This window comes from Serinus canaria, chromosome 2 (genome assembly GCF_022539315.1).
Source record: "Serinus canaria isolate serCan28SL12 chromosome 2, serCan2020, whole genome shotgun sequence".
In the NCBI taxonomy this organism is placed as follows: Eukaryota; Metazoa; Chordata; class Aves; order Passeriformes; family Fringillidae; genus Serinus; species Serinus canaria.
The window spans coordinates 78,240,732-78,262,657 of record NC_066315.1 but is presented as its reverse complement, the minus strand read 5'-3'; the positions used below and the strand labels follow the sequence as shown (position 1 = coordinate 78,262,657).

Below are 21,926 nucleotides of genomic sequence, written 5' to 3'. Positions count from 1 at the left end.
CTAACTGATGGTGTCTTCAGGCTCTGAAGTTGTGGGGGCAAAGGGAAAATGGTGTGTTTGTGGGATAGACTTCTTAATTTTTCAATGTATAGAATGTTTAGGTGGCTGTTTCTTGATTCCATGCTGTAAAGATCTTTAGTTGTCTGATACAGCATTTAAATAGCTATTTTTTCATAAGGTTCTGTTTAGTAGGAAACTGTATCTGATAACTCAAGGGATTGTGTAATTGTGTAATTCTTCATGAGGACTGGAGGGAACTTCCTATATTGAAATGGACTACATAATCATGTGTTACTTATTCTTCTGAATATACGGAAGTTAATTATTAATTAGCATAATTTAAGCTTCTTCCCTCTTTGCTGGTAGTTAGGCAAAACACGTGTAGGGTGTATGTTACAACAGAAGGGCATCTACTACCTATTAAAAATGCAAAACTGTAAAATGAACTTCTTCATCCTTTAATAGGTATTGAAAATATAAAGGACTGTTTTCCAGTTTAAGACTGAAACGGTCTTTAAAGGATGTAATACTTAATAATGAAAACAACACTTTTAAAATCAGTGTGCCTTATTTTGGGCGGAAGAGCATAAATAACGTGCCATAGGTGCATATTGTTCTTCCAAAGGAGAAGCATGTGCCGTGGGAGCGATACCCGCTGGAATCCCGTGCTTGCCGAGCTGCGCCGTGCCTGCCGTGCTGGGGTTGTCGGGGATAGCCGTAGTGTGGGGGTGTCGGGGATGGCCGTGCCGGGGCTGTCGGGGATAGCCGTGCCGGGGGTGTCGGGGATAGCCATAGTGTGGGGGTGTCGGGGATGGCCGTGGTGTGGGATTGTCGGGGATAGCCGTGCCGGGGGTGTCGGGGATGGCCGCGGCCGCGGTGCCCGCCCGTGGCTGCGCGGGGCGGGAGCTGCGGGCACTGCGGCGGCACCGCGGCGGCGGGAGCTGCAGCCGGCCGGCCCGGCAGGGATGACATCACCCCCAGGAACATGTGATGCAGCCGGCTGGCGCGGAGGATGCTGAGCTGTGGAGGGAGAGATTGGTGCAGATATTTATGGCATTTCATTTGAGTGTGGTAAATGCCTTTTAATTTTTTTTTTTTTAATTAAATCCTCAAATCCTCACATCCACGGATGTTTTGTGGGGAAGAGGCTTTGAAAACGGGGAGGGAGGACCCACCCAAGCCCTTAAGACCTGGTTATATTGATGGGTTTTGGGGTTTTTTTTGCTTCACTGGAGATAAAAACGATACTTTTCTGCCGTATTCACCCTCTTTGCTCCCCAGCATTCTTTTATCTGTTGTAATCCCTAGTCTTTTCAGTTAAGCTTTAACACTGCAGAACTGGAATAAAAATAGACTGTTTAGAGCAGCAGGAATATGATAATCCAAGGCAGTCAGCCTTAAGGATATGCATATGCAGAACATGAGCCAAGCACTAACGTATTTGCTAGGGTGTTTACCTTGAGCGGCCCCTTAATAGTCGGAGAAATGTTAGCTAAATGTTTCTCGCTTCTTACATGCCACAGGCAAAGTAAAACGTGCAGCTACCGCGCATCATCATCCGAGGTGAAGTAGTTTAAGGGCTTAGAAATCTGAGCAAGCAGTTGCGGTAACATCAGTGTCTTGGGTAATTTTGAGCTAGGAGAGACAGCAAAGTACGGCACTAGTTTCTGCATGCTTTTTAGGTGAGGAAAAAGTGCTTTCTACCTCCGAATTTACTGTAAAGAAAAAGAATTGCCATGGTTGATATGAAAGCTGAGCATGCTAAATTGGCATTAAGCTTATGGTGGGTAGCTCAAAGCACATAAAAAGAAAAATTAACTCTGGAAGTGTGCCTGTATGCCTTAGCAGTCAACTGAAGCCCAAATATTTCAAGGTGGAAAAGGGTATTTGCTGTCTTTTTAGGTGATTTATTTAAGCCCAGGCTTTTTCTTAAAGCTACTCAGAATTTTAGTCCATAACAAACAGAAATGTAGTAGGAACAAAACTGTAGGCAGTTTCAGTAAAAGGCTGATAACCATAGCAGAGTTCTCTGGCAGAATAATAATGCATGAGGTGCTTTTTGCTGTGTCTTAGAATCTTGAGAGCTTAGGTGCAAACATGAAAGTAAACCCTGCACTGCTTTGCCAGTCTGGAGTTGCTGTGTAATTGCAAAATACTGTCCATCATGTAGAAACCCTCCATGCTACGTGGTTACCCAAGGAACCAGTTTTCCTGGTCTAGCCTTTCTGAGAATGTGTACTGAATTTTGGGATTGTTTTTGGTCTGTGGTGTCCATGGAAAAAACAAAGAACTAGCCAGGGCACTTCCATCTGGCTGGAAGTTGATTTGTTTTGTTTTCTTTTGTTTGCATTCTGTTAGCGCTGAGACAATGCCCTGGTTGAACACTTGAGTTATGGTCAACTTAAGGAACATGTTGCTGACAGACATTTGTCTGAACACATGTTTTAAAAATCCCGTCATGGATAGGCCATAGTCTTCCACAGGCAATCCCATGAGCTATTCACAGCTCTTTCCTTTTACAAAATTTCCTCCCATCTAGTAAACCTCTTGCTGTTATTCTAAGCTTTTAAATTCTCTAGGCTTTTGTCACAAGTAGGCTTTATGTGTTCTGAGGGCTGCCACCACATCTTCCTGCAGTTCTTCATGCAAAACAGATGCATAGATAATGACATGGAAACACCTGACCATCTTTGTCCCTTGGGTGTTGTGCTTGGTGCACCCTGGGTACAGACCCAGGTAGTGCCCACAACTAGATACTATTACAACTAGATACTATTGCCACTACTAGTGGCTCAGAAGTCTCAGTACTGCTCTCTGGAGTAGAAAATCTCTGATGTAATTTACATATGTGATGCCCTGATGTATAGGCTTGATGACACTAGTTTGATACCTTCAAGTTTTAGTTTAGAAATGCACAGTTTTTGCATTGAAGCTCATTTTTCTCAGAACCTGAGACCAAAGGATATGAAGCATTTGGATATTTTTGAGGAGGAAGAGTCTTAACAGCACTTTTGTGCTTCAGTAGTTAGAGAGAAGCAATGAGCTTCCCACTTACCCCAGCAGGGTACTTTCTTCAGATACGGGATTATTTTAAATAACACATGAATCCAAACAGACCAGGAAGGGTTGTACAGATAAGTTAGTGGAAAATGTGTCACCCAGTTCTTCTTGTAAGATGAACAAAATCAGCCTAAATATGACCAATTCTGTATTGTACAGGTGAAATATAATGGAAAAAAATGCTTCCTAAGTCTTCCTTGTCAAAGAAGGAAGAACTGCAGAATTTGGTCACAGAGTTGGAGTAGTAGTAATAGGAAGCAGAGAGGGAGGGACAAACTGGTGATGTGCTGCTTTGCAACATTGACTGTAATCACTCACCTTGGGCACTATATCATGTGTGTACAGAGTTAGTATGATAAAATGTCCTCTCAGTTGCAAAATGCTGCTCCAGTCAGGCAGCAGAAAAAAAATTCTGCTTGCAGAAGTGATTTAAGAAACATTGCATGTAAATAGTGTTGGGGATTTTTGATGGGTCTTTTTGTGTTTTTTGGGTGGGTTGGGGTTTTTTGATGGGGTTTTTTGTTTGGGTGTTTTTGTTTGTTCATCTTTGTTGTTGTGGGATTTTGGGTGGGGTTTTTGGTTTGGGATTTGGTTTTTTTTAAAGGTAATTGTTCTAAACGTACCTACTTCTTATAGCTCAATACTCTTCATCCCTCCTGGAAAAAAAAAAATAAAAAGGGATTTGGAATGTATAAAAGCCACAGGATCCATATGAGTTTTTATTAACTGATGAAAAAGGCTAATTCTGGAATCTTGTTTTCTACTGAGGCTTGCTAACAGACCATGCCATTTGTGTTAAGCTGGTCAAAGTGATGATTTGTCCATTAATATATCTTTAAAGTTTAGTTTATTTTTGACAGACTTTCATTGTAAGGTTATCTTAATTCCTGTAATCATAACATTCAGAATGTATTTGAAAGGTAAATGTTTTTCAGTGCGTTCATTAAAAGTAGAAGTTGGGCTTGTCTGAATTTTTGACTAATCATCTTCTCTTCTTTTTTCAGGGTTTCGCAAAAATGATGAAATGAAGGCTATGGAAGTATTGCCAATTTTAAAAGAAAAAGTTGCATACCTTTCAGGTACAGTTATTTTCTCTTGTAGAATGCCAGCTGTGTTGTAAGTAGCATGTAAAATGGTATTTTAAATAGGTTAAATATCATTACAAAATTCATGGAATGCTATGGCAGCACCGATTCCTGTTGGATATCTTAAGCATAACATAAGGATTTTGAAAGGCTTAATAAAGGAGGTATTTGTTTTCTTGAATGTGGAACATTGCTAATTTTTGTCTTGGTCATGTTAAGTCCTGCATTCCCCTTAGCCACACATCATTATTTACAGCAACTTAAAACCTGCTGTACCCATGTCATATTCCTTTTTTTACTCCTGGTTCTTCTGATGGGGAATTTTACAGACATGCCTTAGTTTTTGACCCATCTGCAGCACATTCTGGAGAAATACGTCTGTTGCAGAAGTGAATTACAGTTGCCTGTCTTTGGAAGCACGCTTAGTATTTTCTTGGTGAACTGACTTAGCATGTAATTTTAGGTAATTCCAGCATGCACATCAAATTGGTTGGTTACTGAACAAGGAATAGCAGGAGGTTTGGAAAGTGGGATTTATATGAGTTAGTATCATAACATAGTCTATAACTTTATAAGTAACTTTACTTGGTGAAATGATGGGCTGAGGTGCTTAATTTTGTAAACTGCATTTTGGTGTGATTTTCTGTTGGGATTAAACATCATCCTTCTCTTGCCATAATGTTGGTGTCAAATGATTAAGAAGATAGTCTCATATTTGAAAATGGTTTTTTGGATAATTTTTCAAGAATGCCAAAAATAAAGCTTTTGTCTTATATATTAAAACACATAAAATTATTCCTGCAGTTGTACTCCTTAAGAGATTTGCTGTACATGGATGCTGACCATTGCAAGTACAGCATGTACTAACGTAGTACTTCATGTACTAACGTAGTATCCAGTCTGCTGAGTAAAGTAGAGGTACAGAGAAAAAAGGTGTGTGGGTGAAGGTTTTTGTTTGGTTGGGTTTTTGGGGGTTTTTTTGGTGTTTTTTTCTTAAAAGTTCCTGGCAACTGTAATGAGCAAGACCAGTTTTCCTGGTAGCATAGTGACTTGGGAATTGTAGTGCTGGTTAAGACTTGCTTAGAACTCTTATTTTTAGTTGGAAAGAAGAAGAGAAAAGGGGGTTAAGCACAATATTTCAATCCCTCATTACTTTTTGGACCTTGTCTTATATCATTGAACAAAAATTAAGTCAGTTTTCCCTCCAAAACCTCTGAATTTTTAAGTTGTCTGGTACTTAGTTTAAACCCCTTAAGAGGGACCTGAAAAATTATGGGTTTTTCTAATGTTAATTTGTAAGCAGATGGCATTCTGAAAGGCATTAATTCAGTGAAAGTGAAATGGGCCAAATGAAACATGAAGATAAATTTAAGGGGAGATGATAAATTGTGAACCAGAATAGAGGAGGTGTTGGCAGAAATAAATGGTTGCCAACTTGCCTGTGTGAAGGTAGCAACTCCTAATGGAAGAATGGAGCAAACAGCTGTGAGCAACAAGACTGGCTAGAACTGGTCTGCCAGAATCCATAGTTTCACATTTCCGTTGCAAGTGAAACTCAAATGGAATGAGATACATTAGTAATGCAAATGAATTAAACCCTGAAGTACAACAACCTACAACAATACTCTTCAGTGTGTTCTCCCCCTTCCCCCAAAAAAGTACCACCATCAGTAGGACCTAACCACCGTGCAGCTAGAATTGTCAAGCTTTATATCTGGGAACACAAAGATATTTGTTCATTTGGTTTCGTTCATTTGGTTTACTGAACAGATTTTCACCTAACTGAGAAGCAAACTGCTTGAGTATTGGATGTCTTACCACCTGAAATAGTTACATCTCTAGGCTTTTCTATGAAGTCCAGGTAGAGTCTTGGATGCATTTTTTGGTGTTTAGTTTAAACTGAAACATGTCAAAGTACAAATATTCTCATTCATATCTCTACACATACCTAAGCAAGGAGAGCATTTTCTCACAAGGTGCAGTTATCTTGGTTTCATATAAGAACATAGCCCTTGGTAACTTGTCTTGCCATAAAAGCTTTTTTTACTGGAGTGCTTTATAATTAGGTTAAAAGGCATTTCTTAAAAAAACTGCACTACCCAGCCTGCTGGATTTTAGTGCCATTTGGAGGTCATTGAGAATATTGCTGGTAGTGATGTGCACTAGACAGAAATGATGCATGTCAGGTGACTCACGTGAGTTACCGGATAGACGTTTGTGTGACACACTTTGGCATAAACAGAATATCTCAATAGTGAGGTGGGGCAATGTATCAAAGGAAATGGATTAAAATGGAAGTGTTACTGATGAAAGCACTAGTAGTGTAGTATGTTTTCGTTAAACATTAATAGGAGGTTGAGTTGGATAAAGACTATTGCAAGACAGGAAATTCCCACTGATGCCTCATGCATTGTTGCTTTTAACTTTTCTGTTGTGTATGACACAGGAGCATCAGGAACAAAGGAAATGAGAGTTAGTTATTGTAAAAGGCCTAAGAAAGCTGTCATTAGAGCTGATGAAAAAACCCCAAGTCTTAGGGACTTGTTTAAAATATCATTATTTGCAATTTTGCTGCTTGTTTTAAGACTGGATAGGCAAGTTCTTTTCATCTAAAATCAAGGCTGTATTAATTTCTTACTCATCGAGGCCTGGAATTTGTACAACAGAGTTTGTCTCTGATGTACAAAACTTTCAGGATATGATTTATCAGAAATTTAACCACCATTTTTAAAAATGGACTTCTTCTGTGACATTCGTGGAGCTTGAGCCAACTGAAGTGGCCTCCAGAATGACATAAAAGTGCCTTTTTGAAAACTGTATGATACAGGAGTTGTGATGTGAGAAAGGCCTGGAGGACTGGTCTGAGGTGACTGCATGTAACAAAGCATTTGCTTAGAGAGCTGAAAAAGCTTAGAGAGTGTTAAAGACAATTCAGTTTATGCTTTTGCTTGCTAGCTGCTGCTTTTTAATGAATATCCACCCTAAGCAATTGAGTTACTTTTTCTGGGGGGCTGGAGTCAGTAGCACTTACCAGTTGAAACTGGTAGATCTAAAGGTAGTGGTGCAATGAGGAGAGAGAGCATTAAGGGCTGTAGCAGACTATCAACTACTCTTAGTAGCCTTGCAGCCCAGTGATGGCTCTGGAGCTCAGCAGGGGCCTTGGCTGTTGGACTCTGCCTTGTCATTTATCATGCTTTTCTCTTACACCTGCTGTCTTGGGTTTTTTTCCTTCATTTGCTGTGTAAAAATCCTCAAAGGTCTCTGCTTGGCAAGTGAGTCAGGATGGTCAAGACTTGAATTTCTCCATTAGAATGAAAAAATTCCGTTTTTCATCTTATGTCTCACTTTAGAGGGTCATGGAAGATAAAGATATGAATTTCCTTTTAAATTCTGCTTTCTGGCATTGTAGCTTGATGGAGATTCAAAGATGCTTTTGCCTCTTTTGAGTTTCATTTAGTGTCTGACAGGGAGCATGTCCAGTGTAGACAGTCTCTAGAGACTTTGACAACCAGGCTTGGTGTCTTTGGCAAACACACACTTACTGTCGGAGAGGATAGTGATGAATTTTTGAGTGACTGGTGTCATTTATTGTTTTTATATGTACTTTTATCTTCTTTTGGCCTTCCTTTCAAGTGATTTTTGAAAAAGGTTGTTTAGCAACATGGAATTACAATGAGAAGTTGATTTGAAATGGGAAATTCTGGGCTGAAGACAGTGTTTTTCTGCGTTTCCATGGGACAGGAGAAAACAGTCCACACATCTGTGGTTGAAAACATACATGTGAAATTTAGCTTGCAAGAATCTGTCTGTGCTATTATAGATGTGTTGATAAAGAAATCCTACTGGACTTGAATTTGATGTTTAACAATAGCAACATTTTTTTGTCTCTAGCAAGGAGTTGGATATAAAATTAAATTTTATTTAAGCAAGTCTGTGTAATTTTATGGCTGAGATGAATGCATTTAAGAGGAACTGCTTATGTCAGATTTTTTGTCTTATATATTAAGTGGATTCAGAATTTCCTGTGTTGCTAACAAAATTAAAAACTATAAACTGACAATTGGGAGACTGCAAATCAGAACAGGATAAAAATACAAATTAAATACTTAAATAGTTTCCATCCACTCAATCTACATATTAAGTGTGAAATATTATACACGTAAATTCTCCTAGTAATTAATTTAATCATTGAATTACAAGATCATTTAAGTTGGAAAAGACCTTTAAGAGGTCTTAAAGGTCTTTGATTCTGGCCCTTTACCTGGCACTGCCAAGTCGACCACTAACCATGTCCCCAAGTGCTGCATCTCATTGTCTTTTAAATGCCGCCAGGGGTCATGACTCAGTCACTTCCCCAGGCAATCAGTTGTCTAATGCTTGACAACTCTTTTGGTGAAGAAATTTTTCCTGATATTTAAACATTCCCTGGTACAACTTGAGGTCATTTCCTCTCATCTTGTCACTTGTTACCTTGTGGAGGAGACCAACACATACCCCACTGCAGCATCCTTTCAGGGAATTGCAGAGAGCAATAAGGTGTCCCCTGAGCCTCCTTTTCTCCAGGCTAAACAATCCCAGCTCCCTCAGAGGCTCCTCATAAGCCTTGTCCTCCAAACCCTCCACTAGCTCTGCTTCCCTTCCCCAGACACACTCCAGCACCTCAGTGTCCTCCTTGTAGTAACTGGGCCAAGAACTGGACACAGGATTTGAGGTGTGCCCTCACCAATGCCAAATACAGGGGGACAATCACTGCTCTGGTTCTGCTGGCCACACTATTGCTGGTACAGGCCAGGGTGCCATTGGCCTTCTTGGCCACCTAACCACACTTCTGGATCCTGTTCAGGTGCTGTCAATCAGCACCTCCAGGTCCTTTTCCACTAGGCAGATTTCCAACCTCTCTTCCCCCAGCCTGTATCCCTGCCTTGGGTTGTTGTGACCCCAGTGCAGGTCCCAGCACTTGGCCTTGTTCAACCACATACTGCTGAGCTTGGCCCATCAATCCACTCATGCCCAGCCTGGCATCACCTGCAAACTTCCCCTTTATTCTTACCCATAAACAGCCTTGTCACCCTCATTAAGCTCTAGACAATCATAACACTTCTAATGTTCAGGGCTACCTTGCCAACTCTTCTTCCTTGCCTATCCCTTCTGAAGGGTTTACAGCCATTCATTGCAGCACCCCAGTTGTGCAAATCATCCTACCATGTTTCCATGATGACAGCTATGTCACAGTTTTCCTGCTGCCTAAAGGCTTCCAGCTTCTCCTGCTTGTTGCCCAAGCCATGTTCATTGGTGTAGATGCACTTCAGTTGGACTATTAATACTGCCACCTTTTTTTGGGCAGAAGCCTACATGACCATTCTCAGGTGCTTCCATGCTTTCTGACACATCAGTATATCTTACATTTTGGCTGCTGCATGGATCTCTGTTCCTACCTCCTGTGAGGTGGCAGCCTGAAAGACCTTGCTAGTTCACCATTCCTCAGACATTGGTCTTCTGCCTCCATGCTGATCTCTAGCGAGCATGGTTTTGTCACGTCTAGTCTAAAGCTCTTTCAGTGAGCCCTGATAATTCCTGTGCAAAAATACTTTTCCTTGTTTGGGGCAGGTGTAGCTTGTCTGTCACCAGCAGGCTCAATGTCATTAAACCAACCCAGGATCAGAAAACCCAAAAATGTCCCAGTGACACCAGGCTCAGAGCCAGGTATTGATCTGATGGCTCTTCCCATTTCTTCTCTTATCATTCCCTGCAACAAGAAGCGCAGAGAAAGCACTTGTGCTTCTCCAACCAGTCATCCCAAGGCTTTCAGAGAGAGACTTCAATCACATATCTCTTGATTGCCCTTGGCCTTCTTATTGCAATTTCTTGCTTTTTCCCTGAAGTATGGGGTTAATATATTGGGTTTTCCCAAGGGCCATACCAGGGTAGGAAGCTTTGTCATCACATCTTTCACTCATCACATTGGGTCCAGGGAGGCTTCCTGAAGAAGTTGGCACACTGGGCCTTTGTTCCCTTCAGAAAGGAGTTTCCTATGACAATGATCCATCTGTTTTCAACCTACTCACCTCCTCCCTGAGCTCTGTCACTGAGTGGAGGAGCTCCTCTACCTGGGCACACCTCCCACAGCTGTGCTTTCTGCTGCCATATCATCTAGATACTTGCCTACAAAGTAGCATAATTCTGTATTTAAATTAAATCTGTACAATTGCTGAGTCAAAAATTAAATACATAACAAAGTGCCATTGCTGGAGATGTCACACTACCAGTCAAACTTGAAGGTGACTGTAATGTCTAAGTGTAATGCTCTGGTTATTCTATGTTTGTTTTTTTGGCATTTGCTTTCTCACTGCAGGAATTGTGGCAATATGCTGATCAATACTCCCAAAATTCAATCCTAAGTTGGTCTCAAAATGGCAATGTTGGCATTTAAGTTGAAATCACTTTTTTAAAAGCAGGTACTGAAGACTAGTTCTGCAAAAAAGAATTTTATGTTATGCTATGGGGTCTTCTAACATTTTTAATTTTTCAGGTGGCAGAGATAAGCGTGGAGGTCCCATTCTAACATTTCCAGCTCGCAGTAATCACGACAGAATACGGCAAGAAGACCTTAGAAGACTAATTTCGTATCTAGCGTGTATTCCTAGGTAAGTGATCACCTGTTAACCTCTAAAGCTGTATAACAGAATAAATGGATTATGATGCAGTACTCCCACAAGCTAGCAGACTGAGTGAATTAATAACATGAGCAAATCAATATCAAGTTTTGTCATTTGCTATTTTCAAATGGCTTTCTGGAAGAGAAATAATTACTCTGCCTTGTTAAAGGAAGGCAGCTGGCAGAAGGGCTGGTGTGCTTTAGCTAAAAGTAGTTTGTGTCTCGGAAATGGCACTGCCATGCCACATTGGTGTCGCTGTGTTGAAGACTGCAAATACGACTCAAAGGCTTTCAGTACATCTTTAACTACAAGCATGCTGATCATCCTTCACCATATGCCTTGTGTGGAGTGCAGTCATCACAGGACTCCTAACTGTTATTTGTATAAGGTAAATCATAGTGTCCTGATACAGCACGGAAATAATGAGGAGAAAGGTATGAGAAATTTCTTGTAAAGGTTTCAGATAAACCTGTGGAGTTGCCTGTGAAAGTACTGATATCATTGCATTATCAGCAATTCAGCCTATGAATGGAGCTGTTTAAATAAATTGGCAGAAGTCAAATCCAGTGCTATTGTGTGTGTGCAAATATACACTCCCATATATATACATATATATATATATATAGTTGTATATATATGAGATACTTCAAGCAAAAGTTACATGTTATGTATGTATCTAAAAAAAGTTCCTTCATACAGAACTTTGCTTTCTGTAGTAATCAGGTTGGGAACAAAAATGATCCTAAGACTCTGAATTTAGGTCCATCTTGGAACCTTCCAGCATTTTTTTCAGGCTGGAGCAATGCTGACTGTGCTTGACTCTGTCTGTGACCACAAGCAGCAGTTGTCATTACAGTTGAAAAAAATTCCTTGGACAACATCACTGAGTGCAATATCTTCTATGTTTGTGTAATGTGCTAATTTACTGAGAGTCTTTGCACTTCATATGATCAAATATCAGTTTCTGACTGAGGTGGTTTCATAAAAGTAACTTCAAGGCATCTGTCTGAGATAATACATGGCCTCATTTTTGTGAAGTTAATTGGGAGACTCAGGGGACTTAGAGAAAGGAGAACAGGAAGAAGGCTTGAAATTTTTACTCTCAGATTTGAATGGTGAGATGTATTCTAGCCATCTAGAGCTTCAAGTTGCTAGATAAGTTAATAGACAAATAAGCAAGAAACGTCTTCCTCTGGCAAGAGGTGTGTGTTAGTTAGCTTAGATCAATAGATCTAAAATTAAAAGAAAGTTAGTGCATGTTTTATACTCTTTAAGCATGGCAAACTTTTGAGAATAAAGAGAGCTTTATCAAAAGTAAGACTTGTTTTCATAAAGTCATGTTTAAGAGACTGATTATGCAACTCTAGCTAATTAGAAGTCCCAACTGGTGCAAATATCCCCAAACTTTGGGGTTGCCTGTTACTTGTCACAGTACTGTTACTTGATGTAGCTGAAGAATCACAGGTATCAGTTGTTTGGCAAGAGATCTAAAAACTTAAGTTGACTCAATCTCACAATTTTACTGATTTTACAATTTATCTGATTTAAAAATATGGCTGAACTTATCATCACAGAGTGGGCCAGATATTTTAGTGTAGTTCAGGCTTACCAACACATCTTGTGATCCTTGGCCAAAAGATATTTAGCTTGTGTGAGGTGATGTGGCTCCATGATGGAGCACACAGCCGCACTGTGTCACACGATGAGGGACCACTTTGGACACCCCAGTAGATGCATGCCTTGTGACTTAGTGACAAGCAGTCCCTGTGCAATCCTCAGATTGGTAGGATAGGGATGGGCTGAGCAGCACTCCTGCTGCCATTTGGCCTTTTATTGATGGCCCTATCTTTAAGACAGTAGTTGTTTTTTTTCCTAAAATTCTGTGATGATTTTAGAAAACATTTTCACCATGGTCAGAAAATTGTACATTGTAGCCTACTTGTATGCCAAGCTAGTTACTGTTAATGTATTTTGCTTCTGCCATTGCCATTTTTGGCATTCCTATGGGCAGGTGGGAGAGCCAGTATTTATCATGATAAATTCATTTTTTGAAATGTTGTGAGATGTTTATTCTCTCTTTTTTCCCATAGCTTTAAACTTTTCAAAGTTAACAAAACCTTCCCCTTCTGAGGAGCCCATGTTATCACTTTTTTCCAGATTTCCTATAGCAGTCATAATCCTTCTTTCTGCAATGTGGCCAATAAGACTGAGTAAAATATGCCAGTGAAGCTTCCCTGTCTCTTAGACACTCCAAAAACCTCACCACATGAGCTCTAGAATGGCATTTGAATTAGTCACATCCCTGAAAGTGACTCATACTTAAACAATGGACATTTGGTCATTTTTGATAGTCTGTTGGCTATGATGCATTGGTTTTGAAATGTTTTCCTTCCTATGGTCATACTACAAGGTCACGTAGCAAATTCTGCTGGAAGAAAAGCAGAGTTTCTGGTGGTGGTGGTGGTGATTGTCACTTTTGATCAGTCACAAGAACTAAATGTACGGAAGATACTGATGAAAAGAAATTAAATTTTCCATTCTCAGAGGGAGTGCTGGAGAATTCGAGTGTAAGGTCTGTCAACTTTTGGACAACAAAATTGAGCTCAAATTTTGTAGAAACAGATTGATGTGGTTTTCTTCCCAACCATAAAATACTTTGTTGTCCTTTAACTATTCACAAATCAATCCTATTACAAAGGAAATTGTCAATAAATGGTTGTCTTTCCTCTACAGACCCTTAACTCTCAGATAAAATGGTTCTAAATCTGAGACAGCTTGAAAAAATTGTGAAGTGGAAGATAAGAACAATTTGCTATCTTCTGTCTTTTTAGAGGATCCCCTCAATCATTAGAAAGACATGAATATTACCATCAGTCAAATAAGTGTATGTCTGTTCTGAAGAGTATAAGTTAAATGTACTAGATATTGATGCTTTAGGAAATGGTAGGTTTACTGTGTGTGTAAAGGGAGAAACAAGAGTGGATGATGAATCATCATTAATATAAACAGTGAAAATGAAAGTGAAGATAATGGCAGAATATCAAATCAGCAACAGATATAAAGCTGTTCCCCACAAGGAGTTTGGCATGGGGTGAAAGAGGCATCTTGAGAGGTTTGTGGGATTTGCTGTATATGGTCAGCTTGTCAGCTGTGAGACCCTGAGGAGCCCTGAGGTGCAGTTCATTAGTGTGGTGCAGTTGAGTGTTGTGATGGAAATTGAAACACTTGCTTAATAACCTTTCCTTCTGTTTTCTGCAGTGAGGAAGTTTGTAAACGAGGATTCACCGTCATTGTAGATATGCGTGGGTCAAAATGGGACTCCATAAAGCCTCTGCTGAAGATTTTACAGGAGTCCTTTCCATGTTGTATTCATGTTGCACTGATAATCAAGCCAGACAATTTCTGGCAGAAGCAGAGGACTAACTTTGGCAGCTCTAAGTTTGAGTTTGAGGTAATTTCCCCTATGGTATACACATTTATATTTATTTTGTGGTTTTAAATGTTCTCACTAATGATCAGCACCTTGAAAACTCTCAGATAAATTATATTCTGGCTGGAAGGAGAGGAACATAGACCAGTGCTAGAAGAAATGTGGTTTTCTTCATGTACTTGTGCTAGGTAATTGTGTATGTTGTTGTTTATATTCTTTTTGTAAGCTCAAGAAAGATTGAATTAGGTTTTCCCCCAATGATAAAAACTTAGGTTTTGTCTCTTTGTTATCTTAGTTTGCATTATGGTAATATTGCTGTCTCCAGAATTCAGCGGAAATCAGCTCAATGAATCTTGATTTTATCCTCCTGCAGCTTTGCAATACACTAAGTCAAAACTTAAAACAGTTATTGAAAGAGTGGTCGTTGTTTTGTTCTTAAATGTGGTGAGGTAAGAAAGAAATGGGGGAAAATACCTGCCAGATCTCCTGTTTTCTGCTGATCAGAATTGATACTTGAAATGTGTGATAAAAGTTGTTGTGTGGACTTCATCAGCAAAATTATCAACTCTTACAAAAAGAAAAGCAAAAACTTGAAAGGAAATTTGAAATTAATTTCAGTAACAGCACTTTTTTCTTTCCATTTTTATTTTTTTAGACAAATATGGTGTCTCTGGAAGGCCTTACCAAAGTAGTTGATCCTTCTCAGCTAACCCCAGAATTTGATGGCTGTTTGGAGTACAACCATGAGGAGTGGATAGAAATCAGAGTTGCCTTTGAGGACTACATTAGCAATGCAACCCATATGCTGTCCAGACTGGAGGAACTGCAAGATATATTGTCAAAGAAGGAAATGCCTCAGGACCTGGAAGGTGCTCGCAATATGATAGAGGAGCATTCCCAATTAAAAAAGAAAGTCATTAAGGCCCCTATCGAGGACCTTGATGTGGAAGGACAAAAGCTGCTCCAGCGGATACAGAGCAGCGATAGCTTTCCCAAAAAGAACTCTGGGTCGGGGAATGCAGACTTACAGAACCTTTTACCCAAAGTGTCCACCATGCTGGACAGGCTGCACTCAACACGGCAGCATCTGCATCAGATGTGGCATGTGCGGAAATTGAAATTGGACCAATGCTTTCAGCTCAGGCTGTTTGAGCAGGATGCTGAAAAGGTAAGGGTTGAGCCAGGACACTACAAATGGCCCATACTTGACGGACTTGAAAGAAGTACCAAGGGTAACTGAAAATAGTAATTATTGTCTTTGATGTTAATCACTGGCCTTTTAATGAGTAGTAAGGGACTTCTTGATTGAGAGGCACTCAGGGTCTTCTGGAGTAAGGGGCATGAGATAGTACTTCTAAGCTGTAAGGAAGCTCTTACCAAAGAAAATTGTAACTGCTAATGACTTCAAAGTGCTTATTTTGTTAGATATTTTTTCCAGACAGATGCTTTTGTATGCATCAAGTAAAGAAGAATGCTGTATACTTTATAAATACAGATGATTACAGACTACATTGGTCTTCTTTTAAGTGATCTTTGGGAAGTGAGTGACAGGCAGTCAACAAAGCCTGAAGAGGCTGACATGGGGAGCTGCTTCATTGATGCAGGGTTTGAAGTCTCAGGCTAAAAACTGATGTATCTCTTCTGACAGTGCATATGTCATTAACAGGGAACTGAGTGATTTCAGAATGTTTTGGGCTAACCAGTCCCTTCAGATGAGAAAGACTTTGATTGTCATGGAATTTGAAGAGGAAGTATGGCAGGCAGATCACTTTTAGATGAGCTCAGATTAGGTCTATTTTCATGTAGAATGGTTTTGCAATCACTTATTATTGACTTGTTACCATGGAACAAGTAGCTTTAAGGAAGGTTGGGGATTTTTTCTCTGGGAGTAGTAGTAACTAGACTATGCAGTCAAGTGCTAAGTATGTTTTTTGTCAGAGCTTGAAGTACTCAGATTTCTTGAAGTATTTTACATAAGATTGCCTGAACTGCATGAGACCAATGGTCCAAGTTAAACCAGTATGCTGCTCTCTAGCACCTGTCACTAGCAGATGCATGGGGAAGAGTAAAAGTAGAACAAACATATAAAAATTTCTTGCTTCTTTATTTGTATTCTTCACCCATACTTTCCCTTACCCTCATCATTTCAACTCAGGGACTTTCTTTACACTACTGTAAGGTTTTCTGCTGTGTTTAAAAAATAAACAATTTTTTTAAAGTACCATTTAAAGCAAATGTTTACTGGATGGTATAGCTGAAGATAGTAGGAGTATATATGTAGAGAGTTGGAAAAAAATGAAACTATTATCTATTTCTAAAATGATTTAGAAAATAATGCAAACTGTTGTTCTAGTGTTGCTCTTTCAAACCCAAATGCATTTTATCAACCTTGCAGCCACTTCATTACAGCATTAATTATTCTGCATTATAGCATATCTTTCAGTATCATGTGAGCACCTTCAAAATACAATTTGTTAATTTTCTCATATTTTATGAAATTGATTACATAGCTTGGGCTTTAACAAACTTCTTGTGAAATACTTGAGCCTGTAGGATTGACCTCTGTCCTGCCATGTGGTTGCATAAGCTTCTATCAGTGTTTTCTATGTTTCTGATTCCAGGAATAAGTCTATATTAAATGAACACATCTTTCTTTCAAAAGAGAAATATTAGGCACCTCAAAATGAGGTTGACAGCAGCTATTCTACCTGGGACAGTTTTTCTCTCATTAGCCAATATAAAAGATGAAAAAGAAGGTTTGTGTAGTATCACAACTCACTTTTGGATTCAGACCCTTGCCTTAATCTACTTGCAGCCTGTATTTTTACTGCTTGTGTCAGATTACATTTCACAGCTCATGATGTTTTTATCAGTATATGCCTGTATTTTACTGAAATGTGGGAAAGGATGGGATCTTTGTTGGAAAGAAAAGGGTATTGTATGGGGAGAAATAAACATGTTCCTTTTGGAGGACTTGCTCAATTCAGTGCTAGAATTTTGGACTGGTTCAGAAGAAGAGAAGGCAAAAAAAGGGACAAGGTGGGAGGGAATCTGATTGAAATTGCCCCTTTAAGCATCTGAAGGCAGCAAATTCAAGTGACCTAGAGAAGGATGGTCACAAGCAGTACCAGTGTTTCACTGAGTTCTAGGTAAGAAGCTTCAAATTTTAGGAGTATGTGATCAGCTGTCTCAGTTATCTAAACTTCAAAAGTTTGGTTTACAGTTCTTACCATATTCTGTTCTGCTTATGATTTAGTTTGTCATGGGCTTGGGACAAATACTGGACTTGATAATGTTTTTCTGTTAGCCAGAATGTTTGGAAAGATCTTTAAATGGATACTTCCTGCTTACTGCTACTGTTTTTTCCTGGACAATCTATTTCAGCTTATCCAGAGAGCAGGTGATGTGTCTCTTTTGCTGAGATATAGCAAAGATTTCAAGACCATTGTGAGCAGGTGGGGTGTTAAACAGCTCTTTGCTGCGTTGCTTGGTCTTCAAAAATTTTGTCTTCAAGTGCCACTGTTAACATACCTGTGTGCCTTCATTGATGGCCATTGACATAATAAGGTCTCTCCTAAATTTTTTTGAATATTAAAATGTTCATTTTTTTCTTCTTAAAAACAAGCATATTTAAAGATTTTTCTTAAATTTCTCTGGAGAAAGGTAACTCTGTGCTCACATATACTTTTAATAATTCATCTAGAAAAAGAATATTTGTTTTCAAATCTGCTGTAAACTTATGAACTAAAAATATTAGACTAGCTGCTGAAGTACTTGATCAGCATGAAAGAATTTATATTTAATTTCCATGAGTTGCCATTTTCATTCTAAACTGCTAAGCTGCTGATGTCAATAAGTGCTGACACTAGAGAATGTATAAGCTTGGCAACTCAGGGCTGTGCTCCAAGTCTGTTTGTTTACTATGACTTCTTTATAATAATGAAGTTTGTGATTATGGCATTACAGTAGCTTGTTGAGATAAACACCTGTAGTAAAGATAACAGTAAGAGCCTCAGTTGTTTGATCCAAAAAGACAGTTTCAGCAGTGATTGAGTTAAAATATACAGTAACTTAAAATGGGAAGAGCATCAGTGTTAATTTTCCTGGCCTTAGACTGTATTCTGTGTTCATAGGTATCTTACATTACTTGTCCATGATTTCTGCCTTAACAAATTACTGAACTTTCTTCTTTCCTTAATATTTTCGTGTAGATGTTTGACTGGATCACACACAACAAAGGTCTGTTTCTGAACAGCTACACAGAGATTGGAACCAGTCACCCCCACGCGATGGAACTTCAGACACAGCACAATCACTTTGCCATGAACTGCATGGTAAGAACAGGCTGCCCTGCACAGACGTGCTGGCTCTTTGTTCTCTGTTAAGGTAGAATTTGTAAGTGCACAAACACAGATCATTCCTTCTATTCCTTCTTCATTCTATTTCTAGTGGAAATTTGGTTTTGAGCAGTGAGGTTATAAAACATAATGTAGGAAAATAAGAGGTGGTCAGGTACAGAGGAACTGTGATAAAGCAACAAAATTGTTTTGACAAATGGCAGTGTTCAGCATGGTCTCGGCACCTCTCAGATATAAGTGTCCCAGCTTCTAGAACCTGGGATGTGTCTTTGAGTACTACCTTGGGTCTCGTAGAAAATTTCAGAGAATGATGTGTAATACAGATTTTAGCTCTTCATTCTGAAAGAAGTAGCTCTCAGGATCTTCTGAAGAGATTTCAACTCAGCTGAAAAGTTCTGAGAAGGAACTGAGCCTGGTGTAATAATTCTCCATGGTTTCAAGAAGATGCTTCTCATTTTCAACATAGCAGAACGGAGCTAAGACAATTTTTTTGGTTAAATATGATCAGTAGGCTATAAAAAAAATGGATTTTAAGTGGCAACGAGTGAAAGATAGTTACTTTCAGTTTCATGAATTGCTGTTTGAATGTGGGAACAAAATTCTGAAGTTCATTTTAGATCCTTAACACATTGTAGGTGTTTAAATAACCTTGGGAGTCTGGGCCTAAGTCCAGTTCCTGTTTGTTAGATCAATGAAGAAAGAACACTACCAGTCTTGTTACAAATTAACATTCTTGGCAGTCCAAGGATGGGAATTGAATTAAAGTATGGTTGAAATAATGATCTCTTGCTAGAGGATTTTTCTGTAGAACAGGAAAGTGGCAAAATAAACTTACCTAGGCTATGTATCTTGCAGAAGTATTGGAAGGACTAGTAAGGCAGCTCTTGTGTAGGGTGTAGCTGGAGGTAAGACAATAGGAGACACTATTAGAGCAGGCACATTTTCTTCTTTTGCAACTCAGGTCTGTTTCCAAAAACTTAAAAAAATTAAAATCAATATTATCTTTCTGAAAAGTGAACTTGGCAATTAAGTTATGTAACGTCATATATGGTTTTGACCATTAGGTTTGGTTCACAGCATGGGGAATTGCTGCCTTATGGAGCACCTTGTTGTTGTTCTTCACTGCTCTGCATATGAAGTAGAGCAGAAAGAAACAAAGGATGACAGTAGGTGTCATTGGCATGAGATGACTTTTGGAACTTAGTAATTTTGAGTGGCCTTCCACACAATTCTTGGAGTTGCATTCTAAAGGTTAAATTCTTCTGTAAGCCTGTCCTCATATTAGTCACTGTTGTAGTATTTTCTTCAAACTGGGTGACTTTTTTATTATTTTTCCTTCTTTTGGACTGTTCAGATGCTATCAACAGTAGGAAGCACTTGAGCAATGCAGCATAATCCTTCCTGCTCTGTGTTTGCTATTAGTCTTTTCCTGTTAATCTCTCCTTTGCCTTTAGTTGTCAGATGCATTAATTACAGGGGATTTTTTCTCAGCCTGCGAAATGTTTTCTTAAAACTTACAAGGAGCATCTTAAATTTAGGGTAAATTAAGTTATCTGAACATTCAAAAGGGTAAAAACAAGCTGCATTTTTTTCTGTAGCATAGCCCCCCCCAGCAGGGGTTCTCTGCCATGGAATAGGAAAATGTAAGTTCTGTGTGATTGGTCCCTGGTTTTGATTTAAGCAGCACTCAGATTATCTGGGTTTTAGTTGGTTAAATGGCAAAAGCCTTTCATATAGATTAAGGGCAAAGATTAAACTAAATGTGACATAAAAAATGACGTGCACTGATTGAATTTTGGCAGGCCTTATTTTTCATTAGCTTTCAACTGGAAAAATGTGGGGCAGTCTTAACTCCTGCAATCACGTTCAGCTTCTTCCTGACCACTCTCCACATATGGTCTGTGCTTAACACCTTGCTGTTTGTTCACTCTTCCTGTCAGTGTAACTCAGTAATCAAAGTGGATTTAAGGTGTCTTGTGTGAGTACTCTAACACCAGAAGTGAAATTTAACTTTTAACCTATCTGCAGCCATATGAAGTGATTCATTTGGCTGGAATAGAGGGAGGGAGAAAGACAACTATGTATAAGCTTTATTTATTGCAGGAGATTTTTAAGGCTTTTCATTGTGTCCCTAATTGGACTTTAATAGATCTTGCTTTCTAGTCAATTTTCTTAGGCTCGCTTGAGGTATGAAAGAACTGTTGGAAGGATAAATGCTCCCCAAGCAGCTAAATGCAACTGCTTGCACTTGCTCATAATTTAACTCTGATAATTAATGTTGCAGCTGCTTTTCCCAACACATTGTTGTTGTTGCAGGGCACATGCTCCCCTCCACAGCAGGTGCCACCCTCTGTCAATAGCTGGGTCTCTCATGTCCCCTTCCTCCCCAAGCAGCAGTTTGTTTCCAAGAGGTGGAGGGAGACTTCTGCAGCTGCTAAAGCCAAACTTGCTGAGAAAGTGTGATGACCTTTGGGTGAGATGCCAAAATTTTGGTCTGGTCTTCCAGTCTGAAGCAAGCCACCTGGATGTAAACCATTGTGAAAGCTACTTATTTCCTGTCATGAACAAGAGTTAGTTACATCAAAGACAAGGAGGATTTGCTGAATTTTTTTTTTTTAAAAATTCTTGTAATGGCTTTGTGCCATTTTTAGAATGTTGGTTTTCAGTAAGAACACAAAATAGTTGGAAGTGTAAACCAAATGCTGTAAAACAGAAAGAATACATCCAGGGAGGAGATTTAACTTTACTTTCACTGTTTCATTAGAAAATGATATATCCAGGAATCTTATGTGTTCATGTGGTCACACTTTTCAAGGTAACAGGAATAAGTTCATGCAAGTCTCAAGCTAATACACAGCCTGGTTCTCACTGCAATAAACCTGTCTCAGAGAAAATCTGGATAGGTGTAGTGCTGTGCATTAAAGAGGAACATATATATGGTTACCATGGATTAACACACAGGTTGATGTGGCCAAAGGAGCTAATGACTGAAGGATAATTCCCATGTAGGAAGGCTAGGTCTGTGACTTCCTGTTGCTGAGAAGCTGTGCACTGATAAAAGTCAAGGCCATCTCTTTATATGGCAAGTAGATCCCATGTTCCATAACTGTAGAGAAAAACAAAATTTCAGTGATTCTGCTCTCTGAAAATAAGGATGGATTTTCAGTACAATTTTAAAGGCCTGCTTTCAGCAACAGTAAATTGCTGTTGTCAAGTCCTGAGATTTATTTGAGTTAAGCAATACTCAGTTTCAGCTTGACGTTACTATTTGGGTGACTAAACCAATGCTTCACTTCTCAAAACAAATTTTTAGTACCTTTTAAGGGAGAAACTTTCA

At 39.2% G+C, this 21,926-nt stretch overlaps 1 protein-coding gene across 1 annotated transcript in view; it reads left to right on the top strand.

Annotated features, from left to right (window-relative positions):
* Nucleotides 1-21,926, top strand: part of TRIO (trio Rho guanine nucleotide exchange factor) — a 244,483-nt gene that overhangs the window by 63,784 nt on the left and 158,773 nt on the right. Inside the window, exons 2-6 of the mRNA XM_009096317.4 lie at nucleotides 4,065-4,139; nucleotides 10,675-10,789; nucleotides 14,060-14,252; nucleotides 14,887-15,399; nucleotides 18,443-18,565. Coding sequence (XP_009094565.1) covers nucleotides 4,065-4,139; nucleotides 10,675-10,789; nucleotides 14,060-14,252; nucleotides 14,887-15,399; nucleotides 18,443-18,565 — 1,019 coding nt within the window. The remainder of the gene's footprint in view (nucleotides 1-4,064; nucleotides 4,140-10,674; nucleotides 10,790-14,059; nucleotides 14,253-14,886; nucleotides 15,400-18,442; nucleotides 18,566-21,926) is intronic.